The 19723-nt window shown below is 45.5% G+C and overlaps 1 protein-coding gene across 1 annotated transcript in view; it reads right to left on the reverse strand.

The window, feature by feature from the left end:
• Window positions 1-4773: 4773 nt before the first annotated feature.
• The window catches only part of LOC147725123 (nicotinamide N-methyltransferase-like), a 48517-nt gene continuing 33567 nt past the window's right edge, over window positions 4774-19723 (reverse strand). The window contains exon 3 of the mRNA XM_086918179.1: window positions 4774-5378. Coding sequence (XP_086774305.1) covers window positions 4913-5378 — 466 coding nt within the window. The 3' untranslated portion in view covers window positions 4774-4912. The remainder of the gene's footprint in view (window positions 5379-19723) is intronic.

The following is a 19723-nucleotide window of genomic DNA, read 5'->3' on the forward strand; positions in this document are numbered from 1 at the left end:
GGGCCCTGGGCCTACTCCAAAAAGTGAGATCAAGAGTCTAGGACTCTGGTTAGATGAGGATCCCTTGTTCAAAGTACAAGCCAGGAAAACAGCGGCCACTTGTTTTGGCCTGCTAAAATCTATACGTAAAATTCTGCCGCAGCTGCCGGACAAGGCTAAAAATATCCTAGTTCAAGCCTTGATCTTATCCAGGCTTGACTATGGAAATGCGATCTATCTGAGAGCCCCGGCGTCTGTGATCTGTAAGCTCCAGGTGGTCCAGAATTCAGCAGCGAGATTGTTGACTGGCACTAACCATCGCTCCTCAGCTAAACCAGCACTAAGATCACTTCACTGGCTGCCGATAAAAGAACGGATACATTTTAAGGCCCTCTGTATCGCCCATAAAAATCTTCAGGGTAAGGGTCCTCCAGTTCTTGCCAACCTTATTAGACCCTACAATACAGCCAGGAATCTGCGGTCCAATGATCTCAACTTGGCAGAAGTTCCCAGAATCAGAAAGTCGCGCTCCGGAGGCCGCCTCTTTTCCTACAATGCATCAAAACTTTGGAATTCTCTGCCCCCCTCTCTCTGTGGCAAGAGCCTAACCTCCTCACCTTCCGCAGGAAACTGAAGACATGGCTATTCCCGGAAATCTAATAACTAAGAATACATTAGAACAATACCAGCTTCTCTGCTTCGGCGGCTCCAAGCGCTGGGATGCTCCCGGGCAGCCATGCGCTATATAAGAACAATTTCAATTCAATTCAATTCAATTGTTCTATGCTAAGTTAGTATTCACTGCACAATTTTGTGTTTGGCCGCCATTTTGAATCATGATCAAAACTAATCCTTGCCTTTCTAAAGAAACAGTTTCTGCTGCTCTTTGTTTCTCCAAGGTAGAGCCTTGCTTGCTAATGAATACACTGTTCTTATTAGCGCATACCTTTCCCACTAGATAGAGGCCTTCTCCCACCAGCCTAGCAGAGGGTACTGATAGAATGACCCTCTGATTGATATAGTGTGTGCCCAGCTGCAGAATAAAAATGTATCCTTCTGTACCTCTTTGTTTTAGCTGCATCTAACTGGAAAATTCCATTTTGGGTGTGCCTTAATTGGTTCTGAATTGTACATAATGTATCTCTATGCTTGCTACTGCCAGTCTCTCCGGACATCTGGTGAAAAGGGTGGGCGCACAAAAGAACTACTCAAGAGACAAGTTAAATAAGTACTGCACCTGTAAACGGTGGTGCCATGTTATACGGTTACCACTTAAAAAGGTAGGACTGCATATTAGGATGAAAAAGCTTCAGAATGTAGGGACTGAGTCTATATACACCGTCAGAGACTGTAGGCCCAATTCCTCGCTAGCTCACTCTCCCTTTCCCGAACCCCTAATTTTTCCTGGCTAACAGTCGATTTTGGCAACCTCAGACATTATACTCTGACCCCAAGGGAATCATGGAAACAGATCTTACCCTTTCATAGTTTACTCATGCATGCCCAGGGTAAACACAAGAAAGAAACACATTTAGATTCTCAATACATTCATTGAACAATCATAGTCTTGTATTGAAAGAATGAGATGCGATTATTAGGCAGATAAAAAAAGCAAAGTAACCAGCATTTCTAACAAGGTAAAAAGAATAAACAGTCCAATCATTACAATTGCCTTTTTATATATTCCTAACTATCACTAAGCCTACCCTCAGAGCATAGAGGATAAACCCTGTGCCAGATCTCAAAGCTTCATCTGAGTCCCCATAACTGGACAACCGGACCAAGGAATAGGCCTGAAGTGGAGTTGGCAAATCATATTTGCAGATTGGAAGATCAGCGTCAGGAAAGCTGCATGTTGAACACAGGATTGTTTCATAGCAGTCATGGTCGGAGTGCGCTTCTGACCCGTAAAGGCCAGGTCATAACTTATGTAATGAACCCCTCACTGTATTAGAGACACAGCTCTGAAGTAATAATATGTCTAGATGTTAGAAGCTGTCTCCAAACAGGCAAAAGAGAGGTAGGATAGCTTGTTCTATGTTACTAACCTTGAACAGAGTTACAGACTACACAGCGACAAAGGCTTACTCAAAAGAAACAATATGTACGGCGTTTTGTCAGAATAATTTCATGCATGCAAATAATATTGCTAAAACAATGGCAGCCTGAAATGTGTCAAATTTAAAACTACAATGAAGCACCAAAGTGGGCTCACAGTAGACGCAGTTCTACAGCTCTGCTAAAATGTACTTGCTGTATCTACGGTCTCTGTTGTTTGATTCAAGTTGCTTTACCTGACTGCCTATGTGATGTCTGCCATGTCCTCCTGCCCAGTGACCAGGTATCGTCAATGTGCACCAGAGGAGATCCACTGTGCACGCCTGGTCCATAGGGCTGTATCAAGTACTACACATCACCAACACAACAGTGAAGTGGTTGTGATTGCTGATGTGGGCTCATTTCTCAAGTGAAGTGTGTAACCCCCTAACCAGATGACTGCTCACCAGCGATCTCCTCTGGACCCGTACTTGGCCCCCAGTCTGCGTCCCTGATGGAGCTACCCCTGCCTCTGCATCTCTCTTTTAGCCAGACTGGACAGCCTGAGTAGAGTCCTCACTCCATCCTGCTCTCCTGTAGCTGTGAAGCAATATATCCCTCCCTTCATTGTTAACCCTTTCATCCAAGGTGATTGGATGGTCACCCATTACTGGATCCCTCATGGTCTGGCTTATCCTCTTTGTCTCCGCAGCAGTCGCCAGCTGATTCTGAGGCTTGCATATTTCTTTATTCTCTTCCACAGATATGGCCATCCATGAAATCCAAACTAATGCCTGAGTTTCAAAGGAGGTTAAAAATGCCACCACTGGCGCATTCAGTCTAGTGGCTAAACCGCTGTAATCTCCATGAACTATCATACTGCCCTAGATGGTGTCTCTGCTGCCAAAAGGGTCGTGTTCCTTCATGGGGTCAGCATGTTGTACATGCATGACTAACAACTCATTCAGCATCCATGAACAAATAGATCACATGAAGTGCAGTGTCCGGGAACTAAACCAGATTAAAAGTACCTTTGAAATGAACAGTAGGACCAACTGGCGTTGGATAGCTGGGGGTTTGGAATTTGAGGAATGGAGATTTTGAAATAATAATCGTTGTCATTCTGCCCCTAATAACTAGGCGAGTCATGTATGTTCATGTATGGTGATGCACCACGCCGCCGTGCTGCGCTGCACTGCCTGAAAGGGAGAGGGCAGGACTGCAACGTCACTAACATTATGCAGCACATTCTTGATCTCTGCCTGTGCTGGCGCACAGACTCTTGCCTAGTGCCAAGGCGGGCACCCTTGCCCCACGGTGCGCGGGTGCCTGCAATATAGGCAGGATCGTGTTTGTGCAGGAAGGGAGACCCTCCTGCACAAGACCTTTTCCTCAGAGGATCTTTCCTCTTCCTGTGTGTGCTGCGGGATGCAGCACAGAGAGAACGAGGAAAAACAAGGCAGAATCAGCATATTTCCTGTTGTGCTAAATATGGTTGTTGCAGGGAGCAAGGGCAGCACTGAACCATGAGTAGGAAGCCCCCAGATATTATCTGGTCCAATCATGGGTCTGCAGCATTCGCCGCGTCAACTGACAGAAAGGCTGTGGCCCCACTTATTCCCAAAGAGTGTCAATCTGGAGGAATATAAAAGTGGATATTAAAAATATGGAGAATTAAAACTGTAATTATGTTGAATTTCATGCTGATCAGACTAAACATCCATGGCTAGATGTGAGTTTATGTCCCATGATAGTGACGAAGGAGGAAATTGAGAGATTACGTTCCACATGCTTAAGTACCACCCAGTCCTTAGTATAATGGAATATTAGCCGTCAATTTAAAGAATTACATTGTTGTACTCTGCTCTCTTAGCATTGCTGCTCAAGGAGGCAAAGCTTCGTTTCAAGGTTACCATAACCCAGCAGATGTGTGACCATTGCGCAAAAACTGCGTGGAGAATGGGCAAACCCTATAATGCGAGTCGCAATTTTGCAACTCGCAAAATAGGGTTTTGCGACTGGCTATTAGGAAGGGGCGTTCCCTTCCTAATAGCGAGCGCTACCCCATGTACAAATGTTTTGTGACCAAAATTGCAGTCGCAAAACTCTTGCAAATGACCACCCTCTTCAAGAGGGTGGTAATGGGATCACAACAGAGAAGGTGTCCCAGGAGACTCCTTCCCCTTTGCAAACACAGGGAAAAATAAAACGAAAATGTTTAATTTTCTGAAAACGGGCTGCATTTAAAAAAAAAAGTTGCTTTATTTAAATGCAGTCCCAGACATGGTGGTCTGCTGAGCCCAGCAGGCCACCATACCTGGGAGGGCTGGCATTCCCAATGGTGTTGCAAATTGCGAGACGTTTATTAATATTCATGAGCCTCTCAATTTGCGACCCCATTGGGAATCACTAACAGTGTGTTACACACTATTGTACATTGGAAATAGCGCCTTGCAAATTGCGAGTCGCAAAAGACTCGCAATTTGCGAGGTGCTGTTTCCACAGTCGTAAATCTGGCCCTTAGTGGTCAGTTTTCTATCTTACCCAATCAGGTGTGCATAGTATTTTCATATTCGTCCAGGAGAAGTGATGAGGCCCTGATTGCTAGATGCTATCTAGAGTTTCATACAGCAGCACCACATGCTCCTGCCACGTTATAGAATATATATAGGGTCATCTTTTCGTCTCCATGATTGCAATTATTGGATTATCTGCTGTTTCGTGTCTTTGTAGAGTAAATAACTAAAACACTTTCTTGCGCTTGTGCAGCTTTTAATCGTTTTCACAATTGTAAACATGTTATTATTTTATTGATGTCAGTCAGGGACATTGCTGTCTGCAAGTATACAATATGGATACATTCAGCCTTGTAGCTAGCTGGATATACATTAGGATTTCAAATCGCTTTTAGGCTACATCCAAATGACAGGCGTGTCCCCTTGCATGCCACCAGAAAGATGTTTGCCCTTGCATCTGCAATGTGAGGTTTGTGATTGCTTTCAGGTATCACAAATACTTTCATACTTATGATGTTGCACCCAGCTCCAATCACTGCTTTTCTGACTAATTCCTCATTCAGTTCCAACATGGCGAAGGTCTGACGCCCAACTTTGTAGAATGTACCACCGAGGGCCCCTACAATCACCAAATGCCCCCCAGTTCTCAACAGCGAGGAGATGTTTCCCATTGCCGCGCAGTAGGCCTCGTAGTCTTTGCAGGCGTGTTCCAAACACAGGGATGTGATCAAGCAGTCGGCTGGGGGCAGCACGATGGGATCCAGTGGATTTATCTGTGTAACATCGCATTTTAGGACACGGCTGACTTTTTCCCGGACCTTCTCCTCTTTCTCAAGCCACTTCTCCCTAGCAAAAAGAAACACAGGCAACATATTATTTAAAGAAGTGTGGATCCCCAAAAAAGGATGCTATAAGTTTATGCGGGACAGTTAGGATGTTGTGAATTTGATGTCTCGTGTTGACCTTTTTCGTCATCTTCTTATTAATTAGGATTTTAATGCACGGAAGCACGATAGAAGGCTAGATAAGATTGTATTGTTCCAAATTATTTAAACCTCCAAAAAATTGAAAAACACAGTCAAGACATTGCAGTACATAGCATAACACTTCAATAAATATAGCACTACGCGACTCTGTTAGGAACCGGAGTGCAAAGTGCAATACTAATCGCATATAAAAAGATTTATCAAGAGTAAAAACCAACTCTAAAAACGATAAAGGACATATACTGTCCCCCAAAGCAACTATAATATCTAATAAAACAGTGGTGCGACAAACAAATCCCTACAGCAACCTCTTTGCAATTTTATCACAACACCAAGGCGTATCTCCTGCAAATATTAAAATAGAAATACCAATGCCCTGCTACAAAGTATCACATTTTGACTAAGGACCATTAAGCACATTTAGGACATGAAACGGCCCCTTTAGATCTGAGAAATCCCCAGCAGTACAGACTCAGCAGTCATACTTCATTCATTATCACTGTTCCATAAACACTTGAATTTCAAAACTACTGTCTGCACGTTTCGGTATCACTCACAAAGGGAAGCCAATACTCAATCCCTAACCAAATAAATAAATAAAGGAGAAGTGATAAAAAACCAAAGCACCCCTGTGAAATGGCAAGGATATAAAAGAAATTCTTAATACTGACAATTAAGAGCTCGGTGGCACTAAAGTCAATAATTGTTGTAATTCTTTGAAGAATTTCACACATCTGGCGGATAAGTGCAGGCTCACACTACTCAGACATGCGGAGATAGCCGTGTTACATTGAAATTAAGCCAAGTTTACGAAACAAGGTTTCAGCCAGAAACATCTAAAATTTTTCAAAATTTGGATAGACTAAGGGCCGTATTTATGAGCCATTGCGTCACTTTTACGCCGCCGGTGTGTCACTTTTTGTGACGCTGTAAAAGAGGGACAAAAAAACAGGAAAACAATACATATTTTGTCGTTTAGCTGTATGTACATAGGCACCAGAGTACGTAGTAGTCTCTTCTTAAGTGTTTATGTAACAGAAATTACTGATGTGGATTTTGTGAGGGAACATGGTAAGGCTAAGGGCTGAGAGGCTGGACTTGAGCGACTAAGTTAGAAAAAGGGTCCTGCATTGTCTGAAGGGACCGCTGAAATACTGCCAGTGTGGTTGTGACAGTACAAAAAAATAAATAAAGAGTGGAGAGGTGACATTAATGTTAGAAGAGCGAGGTGATGTTGAAAAGACTACACCGCTGTTAAGGTTTTATTAATATTTTTGTAGCGCGATGCATATTGTGAATGATCATACGTATGTGAGACGGAAGACTATTATGCATTTTTGTAACTGCAAGCTACTGAACGTTATGTTAAATTACATTCATGGCGTGCGAGCGCTCTAGTTGCATTAAATAAAATGCTATATCATTTAGGTAGCGCGAAGCGTTTTACGAACACTCCCATATCAGATGGAATACTGCAAGGCGTGTCAGGTATTGACAAAACTGCAACAGAAATCAGTTGTATTGAGTGGCGTTCTCGGCATGCGAGCGTTCTTACCTAATGCTAAGTATCAAGAGGCTTCGTCAGGGGATACCGGCTATGAATTAGCCACAGAGCTGGGAAGGAAAGGTCGGGAAATGTATCAGTATTTAGCCACCTTACCGTTAGTTAGCAATGAGAGATAAAACGCTATTCCGTCGCCATTACCCGCGTGGGAGGAGACTTCCGCCACTTGTGCTGACTATGCCCCTGGACTTTGGGTAGACGTCCGAGACACGTATTTGTAGCTTGATTCCGTTCTGGGAAGGACATGGCTTTTGTAGTTCGGACTGGACTGTTCCCATGGGGCACAGGGTCAGCGCTGATTTGCATATCGCCATTGTCTAACCCAGGGTGGTGTGGAGTGCAAAAAAACGATGGATTTGGGCCCAGATCTTTGGACTGGGGTGAGTGTGTGACATTGATCCACATTCGGTCCATCACCTGTTGAGTTTACGTATTTGTAGCGAGACACGTGATTCTATCTGATTGAATGTAAAACTTTATCAACTACAAATGAGCGATGTCGGAATAGGGCAGAACATGAGCATTGAATGTATGTAATAAGGAGAGTGCCGCGGTAGCTTGAAGCGGTTAGCAGTCTAATAAATCATATCTTTGCAGTGGTCTAGGGAGAATCATAAAGAGCACTGCTCTGGTGTAAATTTGAATCAAATGCGGATAAGGAGGCTGACTTCACAGAGCTAGCATATTCAGTTATGCAAACTGGTGCCAGGGTATATTATCATTAAGTCCCCAGATGTGAGTTTTGTCAAAGTAACTGCACAAAAGGTGTAAGTAACTATTCTCTGTTTGTATGTTTGTTTAGTCCTCACGAAAGCCCCGTAGACTCCGTTGAGCCATAGGGGGCTGAAACATGTCGACACCATTTTCTAAGCTATACTTCTAGATCCAGTTACTTGATCTAGTACAAGTACCAATCATTTTACTTTTTAGTTCCACACCAATTAATAAAATCCTGGGGTGTGGACCTAATTTTAAATCCATTTTTTTGGGGTCATTTTTTACTTCACCTTTCTTTTGATCTCTGGACACTGCAACTCTAGACCAGAGGAGCCTCTGGATGAGGCAGGCACCTAGCACATCTTATGGTATTCAATGATAACTGCCACAACAACAATGTAGGGGCGTGAGGTTCCGTGACGATTTGAACCCGTGTTTTCAACATTGTCGTAAACTTAGAATTTTGGTACCGATGAACTGCAAATGATCCATTTAGTATATCCTGGTGTTTTCGCTACGCTACAAGCAAGAGCACTCCTGTTATAACCACATTTCCGATACACCGATGGCATCCATTTTAGATCATGGCATCCATCTTGTTTCCTTGCCCTCACATAGTCAATGGACACGCAGTGACCTCTGATCACTTCATTTCAATTAAGGACACGTAAGCTTTAGCCGGCGATTCACCTCTTTAGTGACACGTGCACCTTAGGACAGAAACGCTGTGGCCGCATGACTCGGCAAAAGCTGCCTCCTCTGCCCGAGGCCAGTCCTGCTATACTGGTTCTCGTGTTCGTTGGCCTGATCATGATTAGGCGGCCGAAGCTGGTAGCCTTGCCCATTTACGACCCACAAACATCTCTTATCCTGCTTTTCTATCGTCTGCACCTGGCTCTGCTCCTTTCCTTCTGGGCCTTTATTAGGGGGAGGTAACGAAATTTACGATGAGGCGGTCCGGCTCTTGAATGAAGAGATGACATGGGATTATGATGGAACAGTGGGAACCGCTCGATTGTAATGTTTTTACATCAGATATTGTTGACGATTCTTGTGTAACGCCAAATATTTATTGTTTAGGACATGAAGGTTTAGAAATGTACTAGCATGTGAAGAATGTTGCCCCAAGCTAAAAAATCTGTATTTAAGGAGCAACCACTTAATGCAATTCGAACAGGCTCCTAGATTCTGCCCGTGTGTAGTTTCTGTGACTTCTGTGTCCCTGCAGTAATAAACCTTTGGTCTTTGACGCCACCATCGAGAAGCCCGTGTTTCTGTTTATTTGTGCACCGAGACAGGTAGAACTCAGGGGTCTTCGGGTGTTGTCCCTGACACCTCTGGACAGTACCAAAAAGTCCAGAACTCCAATTGGTGCCCAACGTAGGGCGACGTCATTCGGTACCGGTCCAAAAGCCTGAAGAGTTTGAGAAGCTTCGTGTGAAGATTCCGGAGGGAGGCGCCCCACTTCATCGATCCCGGCATATCGCAGAAGTGGCCTGACGTTCTCTTCCACGAGGGTTCCCGTTTGGACGGCTGCAGTGGTCCGTTGCCTTGACCGTCGCCCTGTCTTGGACCCGAGGTGCAGACCTTAGTACAGCGAGACGTGACGGGTTTCTCCTTGGTGACGTCTTCAGTGCCTCAGTTAAGTATTAAGTGGTTGCTAGTGGTTTGGTTACTTCGTAAGGGTTTGGATAATCCTTTTAGTTCCTTGGTTTGGTTTGGTTTTGTAAGATTATCACTGGTTGCTCTAGTACGATAATCTTTTGGTTTAGTTTGGGTATCGATACATTTGTTCACCTTTGGTAGGCCTAAGTTCGAGTGCGCACCGTTGTTTGTGTTTGTTCTGTGTTCCGGTTTATAAAATGGTAAGTCGGAAAAGTTCTATGTTTTCATGTTTTGGTTGCAGCAGGGATTCCCGGTTGGAGGACTCGTGTTCGGTTCCTCCGATTGGAACTCCTGTTTATGAGATTTATTGCAAATTCGGTGTGGGCCCTATCTCTTACAACGAGGTATGGATCCGATGGGGGCGGCAGTAGGGTGACCAACTGTCCGTAAATTTCCCGGACAGTCCGTAATTTCGTCCATCTGTCCGTTGTCCGTGAAGGATTGTTTAACAGACGCCATTTGTCCGTAATTTTAACTGGTCACACAACCGGCACAGCTGGCCCCCACCTCCCTTCTTTACTGCGATGCTGCTGAGGTCGGGTGTAACAGACTCCGAGGCAGTACAAATGCTTAGATACCCATCAGCATTGGCGAGGCACAGCGGGATGGCAACCCTCCCACCTTCAGCCCTTGATGAGCTGTTAAGAGGTGCTTGAAGGTGACAGAGGGAGGGGCAGCAGCTTCGGAGCAGGGGCATCTATTCAGATGCAAACAGCACTGAATGCGTCTTGTATTTTCAATTGGTGTGAGACATTCCCTTTCTGCCCAGGGTTCCAAATATCCTAGAACCGGCCCTGATTACACTGAGGCAGCACATGGTTCACTTCACAGAGCTTAATTACTGTTACTAAATTGTAAACAAACCTCGATTCTTCAAACATGCAGTCTATATTGTAATAAAATAGAGAAATTGCACAATCACACTCACACTGATTAACAAAGTATTGAGGACAATCAGTTAAATCAGTTCTCTTGGAGTATCTCCTTTCAGTACTGTACATCAGTGTGGGGGGAGGGGGGCAAAACTAACATTTTGGAAACAGAGCCTGTCTTCTCATTGTCTTATCCGGGAGGGGATAAGGAGTCCTCCCCCACCCTGGAAGAGACCAAGATGATACTAGATTACTGCATACCCACCCCTGTGCCCACCCTGGTGGATCCTGTTCCCCCTCCAGTGATGGATCTTGTCCCCCCATGTGGTGGCTCCTGCACCGCCACACCCCCCCCCCCCTGCCTGTGATGGCTCCTGTAGTGGATCCTGTCTCTGCCCTGGGTGGCTTCTGTCCCAGTCCTGGAATGTCTCCTGCAGTGAGGGTGAAGTTCTTGATGAGCCTCTTCTCAAAAATTAATATGAAAAGGTGGGCGAGTGAGTAAGTGAAGGGATGGCTGGATGAATTAGTGAAAGGGTGAATGGATGAATGAAAGATTGAATAGATGGATAATCAATCAATCAATCAAGGCATTTATAGAGCGCCCTCCTCACCCGGAGGGTCTCAAGGCGCTTGGGGGGGGGGGCAGGGGGGGGGGTGCCGCTACTGCTCGAACAGCCAGGTCTTGAGCTTCTTCCTGAAGGAGAGGTGGTCTTGGGTCAGGCGAAGGTCGGTCGGGACGGTGTTCCAGGTCTTGGCGGCCAGGTAGGAGAAGGACCTTCCTCCTGTTGTCGCTCTTCGGATGCGGGGGACGGCGGCGAGGGCGTGGTTGGTCGATCGGAGGTGGCGTTTGGGAGCGTAGAAGTTGAGGCGGTTGTTGAGGTAGCTCGGGCCTTGGCCGAGTAGGGCTTTGTGTGCGTGGGTGAGGAGACGGAAGGTGATTCTCTTGTTGACGGGGAGCCAGTGCAGGTCTCTCAGATGTCCAGAGATGTGGCTGCGTCGGGGTATGTCGAGGATGAGTCTGGCTGAGGCGTTCTGGATCCGCTGGAGTCTCTTCTGGAGCTTGGCGGTGGTTCCGGCGTAGAGGGCGTTGCCGTAGTCCAGTCGGCTGGTGACGAGGGCCTGGGTGACCGTCTTCCTGGTCTCGGTGGGGATCCACCGGAAGATCTTCCGTAGCATGCGCAGGATGTTGAAACAGGACGCGGAGACGGCGTTGACTTGTCTGGTCATGGAGAGGGAGGAGTCCAGGATGAAGCCCAGGTTGCCTGCGTGGTCTGTCGGTTTAGGTGCGGTGCCCAGGGCGGGGGGCCACCAGGAGTCGTCCCAGGCAGAGGGGGAGGAGCCCAGGATGAGGACTTCTGTCTTGTCTGAGTTCAGCTTCAGGCGGCTGGTCGTCATCCACTCGGCTACGTCTTTCATCCCTTCGTGGAGGTTGGTTCTGGTGGCGGCGGGGTCGTTGGTCAGGGAGAGGATCAGCTGGGTGTCGTCGGCGTAGGAGATGATGTTGAGGTTGTGTTGGCGTGCGATGGCCGCAAGGGGGCTCATGTAGACGTTGAAGAGGGTGGGGCTGAGTGAGGAGCCCTGAGGAACGCCGCAGATGACTTCCGTGGCTGCAGATCTGAACGGTGGTAGGCGTACTCTCTGTGTCCTTCCAGCGAGGAAGGAGAGGATCCACTCCAGGGCCTTTTCCTGGATTCCGATGTTGCTGAGGCGCTGCACTAGGGTGCGGTGGCAAACAGTGTCGAACGCCGCGGAGAGGTCTAGGAGGATGAGGGCCGCTGTTTTACCGTTGTCCAGCAGGGCTCGGATGTCATCGGTGGCAGCGATGAGGGCGGTCTCGGTGCTGTGGTTGGCTCAGAAGCCAGACTGTGAGGGGTCGAGGGATCCATTCGTCTCGAGGAAGGCGGCCAGCTGCTTGTTGACGGTCTTCTCGATGACTTTGGCTGGAAATGGGAGGAGCGAGATGGGGCGGTAATTCTTGAGTTCGGTGGGGTCCGCTGTTCGTTTCTTTAGTAGAGCGCTGAGTTCGGCGTGCTTCCAGCTCTCAGGGAAGGTGGCGGTGTCGAAGGAGGTGTTGATGATGTCCCGCAGGTGGGGTGCGATGACAGCGTCAGCCTTGTTGAAGATGTGGTGAAGGCAGGGGTCGGTCGGAGATCCGGAGTGGATAGAGTTCATCGTGCAGATGGTGTCTTCTGTGTTGATCTGGGTCCAGGCGCTGAGGGTGGTGGTAGGGGGCGTTGGTGCCCGATGGGATGGGAGGGGATGGATGGATTGATGAGTGAGTGGAAGGATGGAAGAGAGAAGACGGAAATAGCTGGATGTATGGGTGGAAGGGTAGCTGGATGGGTAAAAGGGTGGATGGATGAGTGAAAGGATGGATGAGTGAAAAGGTGGATGATGAGTGAGTGGGCGGATGGATGAGTGAAATGACAGATGGATTTATGAATTGATAAGTGCAAGGGCGAATGGATGGACGGATGAGTGAAAGGGTGGATGTAAGGATGGATGAGTGAGCGAAAGGGAAGGTAGATGGACAAAATGATGAATAGACCAGTGAAGGAGTGAAAGGATAAATGGATGAGAGAAAGGATGAATGAGTGAGAGGGACAATGGATGGATTCATGAGCGGATGAGTAGATGGATGGATGGGTGGGTGGATGGATGGATGGATAGAAGGAAGGGTGGGTGGATGGAAGGAAGGATTGCTAAGTGAAAGAGTCGATGGAGAGAGAAAGGGAGGGTGATGGATGACTGAAAGGGTGGATGGGTGGAAGGATCAGTGACTGGGTGGATGGATGAGTAGGTGAAAGGATGGCCCGGAAGGTGAAAGGGCAAATCGCTGGATGGATGAGTGAATGGATGGATGGATGGGTAGAAGAGTGAATGGCTGAGTGTACAGATGGATAGGGTGAAAGGGCAGATGGATGGATAATGGATGGATGAATGAAAGGATGGATGAAAGGATGGATGAGTGAAATGAAAGATGGAAGGATACATGATGGATAGGTTTGCAAATTGCTGAATATGTCTAGATATGGCTTTGCTTACTTATATACAATTGCACGACCTCTGATGTGTCTGAAAACTTATCCAGTTGTCCTGAAGTTTTGTCCTGAATTTTGACCTCCTGTCCTGAATTTGTGTCCTGAATTTTGACCCTTTGTCCTGAATTTTTACACTCACCGTCCTGAATTTGCACCAATGCCAGTTGGTCACCCTAGGTGGCAGCTGCGCTGGTGTGTGACTCTTCCACTTCCACTAACCAACAGTGCTCAGCAAGGGGAGCAGAAACTGGCTGTGACCTGCGATGAATGGGGGCAGAGCAGCTTTTGATGAGGTACCGAAACAGAAGGAGCCGGATGGTAGTGCAGAGACACAGATCAGAGGGCAGGAGTGATGCGAGAGGTAGACCTGCTGAGTGAACCTATCCCTGTGTCATGTAAAGTCCGGCTGTCGGCGGTACGGCGGTGCGGTGGTTCAGGCGGGGTGGGGTGGGACTGTGGGCCGGTGTGTGGGCCGTGAAGCTGCGCTCTCTTGCCTCTCGCCGCCCGTGGGCCGTGAAGCTGTGCTCTCTTGCCTCTCGCCGCCCGTGGGCCGTGAAGCTGTGCTCTCTTGCCTCTCGCCGCCCGTGGGCTGTGAAGCTGCGCTCTCTTGCCTCTCGCCGCCCGTGGGCTGTGAAGCTGCGCTCTCTTGCCTCTCGCCGCCCATGGGCCGTAAAGCTGCACTCTCTGGCCTCTCACCGCCCGCCCGCCTCCGCCTCTTCTCGCTGCCCACCGCCACCGGCCGTGTACCTGGTTTATCAGCTTCGGGTTCCACTGCTGATGCCGCCACTCCGCTTAGGCTCGGGTTCGGACTTGGGCTCCTCACGCTCCCCTAGGTTCCTTGTGGCTCTCAGAGCTTTGCTACACTACACTTCACCACTTCGCCGCTTGCTGCTTGCCTTCGCTGCAGCTCGATTGCTCGGTGACAGTCCGTTGTCAGAGACGTGTTACATTTTGCAGGGCTGCCTACAGTTGGAGTGAGTGGGTGCAGTGCTCACGAGATCTGACCATCGTTTGTCAGTGTTGTAACTCACGGTCATTGATGATGTTGTGTTGGGGCCTCTCTCACTGGCAATAGAAGATACACTGCCCTCCCTGACCGTCACCCCTCCACGAATTTACAATGCCAATAACTCTAACCTTTGTAAATGTGAGACCTATTGCATTGCAAATGCTTGTTCTTTATTATCACATGCCCACACTTTTAAATACTTGAGTTCAGGATGTGCGCTATACAAGCACCTCTTGTATTTGTTTTATTAGACTACACTGGAGGGCAAGCCAATAATGTTTCCGAAAGCTATCACTTTTAATAAGTGTCTGTCTATGCAGGTATAAAATCTGATTTAATAAGGTGAAACAATTACGCATGTTGAAGAAATACACTTTTGTTGTAAAATTTTAAAGAGATCAGTGCATTCCTCCTTTATGTCTATTGCATAATATACATGCCAAATGGTTCCACGGCTCGGCTTGTGCAGAGCCTCGGAGTCAAGCCAGACTGATGGCCTGACTCTTGATCTGCTCACCCTACTAATGTGCCTGCTCCCTCCTCCTCTATTTGCGAGTTGGGCTGAGAACATGGGGCCATTAGTCACTTGTTTAAATGATTTAGAAATGGCGAGGATTAGAAACATGAAGACCTGTTCACATGCACTGATTCAATAACTAAACTCTAGCATAAAGGCTTCTTGTAGCGGAGACGTGAGGGCACCTGGTCATAAGGCTGTGTCACTTTCTTTGATGTAATAGGGCCCAAAAGTAACATTTTGTCACTTCCTGTGATGTGATTGGGTCAAAGGTCTGAAGATGTCATATCCTGGGATGTCATTGGATGGGGTTGAAGGGCCTCAAATATGTCTTCCGCTACCCTAGGCAGTTTGGTTAATTGACAACCATGGTTTTAAGTCACTCCGGGGAACAGCACCACCTTCGTAATCATTAACTTCAAACCATGGATGCCCATATTATTTTGTCTGTCTAGCTCTAACAAAAAATATTACGCTTTTATTTTTTCATTGGTGTGATGATCTCAGGATGACAAAGAAATACTTCAAAACATCTGTGCAAGTTTACTCTTTGCTCTCCAGCTCCAACACTATTAAACCCTTTATTTTATAAGTAGCTAATACACAAAAAAGAATTCGGCTAACACATTCTGAAGACTGTTGATCTTTGGTTTCCTTCCAAAGTCTTAGTATCTGAGGAAGGAGCTGTTGCTTTGCTCTTGTTTTGGGGCAGCCCACACTTTATAATTTTTCTTGTCCATTTTATATGGTTCTTAGAAACCAGTTATTTATTGTGAACACTTAACTTTAATCAAGGTGGACCTGCTCTGTCTCTTTTGCTATTATCCACAGAATTGATTCTTTAACAGAAGTCAGTTTCATACAGAATTCCATTAGAATTTAGAGATGCATGGATGTATTTTAGATTGTTTTATGAATAATGTATTATTATGAAATCTTTTATGACCTTTGGCCGAAATATAGAACTTCAAGACTGAGATGCATGTCAGTTTATGAGGGAAAGATAGGAGTGAGAATGTCAGTTTGTGCATTTATTTTTTGACTGATTCCTAAAACTATCATACAACTTAGTAGTTTATTAGAATGTTTATGCATAGTATGTATTTTTTGATCTTGTCATATGTTTGATATATGGTTATTTGTTTTCATAGTTTTAACTATGTTAGCTTTCAAAAGCATAATAAAGAATTCTGACTGACTGACTGGTCTTACCTATCTTTACCTCCACCCAGCTCTGAATTCTAAAAAATATTTACCACCCTTTGTAGTGTAGTTCTATATCCCTAATAGGCTCTCAGTATTGGAATAATATACACTATAGTTTTGACATAGGACTGAGGTCAGTATGTCTCTATTGAGTACATTTAACGTAATTACTTGTGGGTGCCAGCTAACTCAGATGTCACTAGAAACTTCTCGAATAAACAAGAAGGGATTAGTTTCTGACAACCGCATAAACATGACAACTTTGTTTCCCTTAGATTCAAAACAATCCCTGAATCGTGGAAACAACAGATAACAGTTTCACTCAGTAAATCGTGCATGATTCTTTTCTACAGAGTTACACAGAAGTAGATAGACGGGCATTTGAATAAAAGGGGCGTATAGAATAGTCTTATTTCTCGTGCAAGAGATATGAACTTCCACAATCGTAAGACAGAATGCAAAGTAAAATACGTACAGCGTTAGCAGTAAGATAAGATAATACTGCAATAGCATGGTTTGCTATGACAGATATTCCTAAAAATACATTCATAAATAACACAGGCTAAAATGTGAATACTCATCTGATGCATCCAAAAACAATTGAGGAAGTACAGAGGTGGTGGTGATAGAATCACCCTCCAAACAGGTATGCAAAAACAAAGAGATTCTATCAATGTGAAGAGAAATTTTTTTTTTTTTATATATATGTTTTCAACTATGCAGTGAAAAGGTAATGTGAGAGACTCCCTTTGCAAATGGCAAATGGAGAGCACTATGTATTTTTAAAATATCCCTCACACACTAAGAATCCCTTAGTGTCATGCTTCATCATGGGGGTCTTCCCGTCCCTCTACGGGGCGGGGCTTGCTGCGACCTACGAGCTGCGCGGGAGCACTTGATTCTTGATAGTAGGCTATGTGCGATGTAAGGATAGTGAAGAAGTGGTAAGTGATAGGGGTGTAGGGACCTAAATAAGTGAGTGCAAATAGATTAGGTAAAAATTCCCCGGCTAGTTAATTAATTTAATGGATTCCCTAGCTGGGAACAATAAAAAGGGGTTCGTGGAGTGGAACAGAATGTGTTAACCACCTGGTCTACATGACATGTTTCGTAAGCAGTCCCCTACTGCTTACTCCTCAGGACCTCTAATGATCCCTACTGAAAAATACTAATTCTAAATAAGAATGATATGCCTACAGTCCTAAAACCTAATAGCAAAAATCAGCTAATAGGTTCTGCTTCTGGGCTTGAGTGGGCCCTTGTTAAGCAAAAAATGGGGTGACCTGTTGTGGTCCCTGTAAAAGAAAAAGGGAGAGAAAATACAGTTTTGTAAATGCACAAAAGAAGTTAACACATGGTTCTCATATTACGCTAGTTGCGTGGGGCACATTGTGGCATTGTATCCATATATAGGTATAGCTGTAATGACTAGTAGGACAGCCCGTCATAAAGGGAATGGTGATATATTTTTCTCCTGCCCCTGATATGATAGGTATATTAACCTTCCAAAGTCTTACACTCGCATTGCGTATGTTCCCCACACATCACACACACACATTCTGCAGTGATCCCACACGAGGAGAGTAGGTGAGAAAGCTGCTTAGAAAGATTCCAAATTAAAAACAAACGAGACTCGATACTCTAAGGAGAAGGCAAAATGTTCGTTTCTCGGAAAAAGTGATCTACACTTATGTTCCAGATAGAGCCTCACAAGTTGCTCAGTGGAGAGCGTAGCCCAAAGATAGCGTATCACCAGAATGTTTCAAGGCGTGATCTACATTTATATCACAGATACATGCATATGACGTATATTGTATACATACAGTTCTTTCACAAGTTGTGTGCTCCATGAGACTGCATCCTGGGGATCAATATCTTGCGGTCTACTTAAATGAGACAAATGTGGTAGAGTCTCACGAGGTGCTCAGGTAGAGAGCATAGCCCAAAGTTAGCGTCTGACCAGATTTTTACGACCCATGGTCGGGGTCTTACTTACGTGGCCGCTTGTGATATTATAACGTTAATCCTATCCCTCGGCAGCTCCGTGGCATCTCGGGTTGCTGACCAGACCCACTATTTATGTTAAAACCGGAAGCTTTGCTGTGTCATCCTGGACGCTGCTGGAAGACTAGAATGCTCAATGAAAAAATGGCCGCTCGTTGTGGCACGATCGTGAGGAAAAAACCCTGTCTGAGTCTTTTTTTGTATTTCCCGGTAGTGTGGGGAGAAAAAAATGACAAAATATTTCTACAAAAGAACCTATCTTGAATAATAAATTAGCGATTCATGATTTCATTCAGAATGCTAATTAGCTTCGTAACGTTGTAGATGAGCTGGCAGACTGATAAAAATGTAAAAGATGGCCGCTCGCTGTGGCTGTGTCGAAGGAAAACCAGATATGTCGAGTCTTTCTTCTTTTGAAGTTCCAGATAATTTGTAGCTCTTTCAATTGCTGCTAGTTTGCAAAAATGTTTTAATATTTAATAGCAAGGGTTTGAAACATTACAAAAAAGGGCCGCTCAATGTGGCTGTGTAGATGTAAAGATAATTTCTCGAGTCTTACTTCTTTATAATTTCGGAGTATTTAAAGGTGTTAATCTATTATCACAAATGATTCTCAAAAGTCTGTGTAGCAGGCGTGTGGACACTGATGATGAAAAAATAATAGTGGAGAAGCCGGGATTGGCTGGGAAATGGTATATATATCGCAGGCTGGTACCTTTGAGAAATACCATGTTTGGTCATGTCAATAATGCTAGCATGTTTTTTGTAAAAGCGCTGCGTTAAGGTTGTGTAGGGGCGTAGGTGCATAAAAATGTCAAATGGTGCCTCCTATCTGCCCATAAAGTTAGTATCTTATCCCCATTCAGGCGAAAAGTTGAGGTTGTGTAGGGGCTGTGGATGGAATATAGGTGCATACAAAATATCAGATGGTACCTCATGTCTACCCATCAGTCCTGCTCACCTGAATGGTGGAACGTAGGCTTCAGAGAAACTAGTCAAAGCTGTCCCCATGGTATTTCGTCGTTCAGGCCGGTATTATTTGTGTCCAAGCGTAACACCCACCTTTATTCTTTTTCCAGGAGGTGTTCATCCCTTGTCACATGTTCAATGATGGTCCAGGAGATGTTTTCCAGTTTATGATGTTTTTCCAGACAGTGGGTGGTTAGTTTGGTACTGCGACATTTGATGGTGCTTTTATGCTCCCCAATCCTGGTTTTTATCGCCTTAACTATTCTATTTGCACTCACTTATTTAGGTCCCTACACCCCTATCACTTGCCACTACTTCACTATCCTTACATCACACATAGCCTACTATCAAGAATTAAGTGCTCCCACGTAGTTCGTAGGTCGCAGCATGCCCTGCCCCGTAGAGGGATGGGAAGACCCCCATGATGAAGAATGACACTAAGGGATTCGTAGTGTGTGAGGGGTATTTTAAAAACACATAGTGCTCCCCATTTGCCATTTGCAAAGGGAGTCTCTCTCACTACCTTTTCACTGCATAGTTGAAAACATATATATAAAAAGAATTCTCTCTTCACATTGATAGAATCTCTTTGTTTTTGCATACTCATCTGATGCTTCAAGCTAGTTCACCCCGGAGTACCT

The sequence above is a fragment of the Lissotriton vulgaris genome, chromosome 4_1 (genome assembly GCF_964263255.1).
Source record: "Lissotriton vulgaris chromosome 4_1, aLisVul1.2, whole genome shotgun sequence".
Classification (NCBI taxonomy): Eukaryota; Metazoa; Chordata; class Amphibia; order Caudata; family Salamandridae; genus Lissotriton; species Lissotriton vulgaris.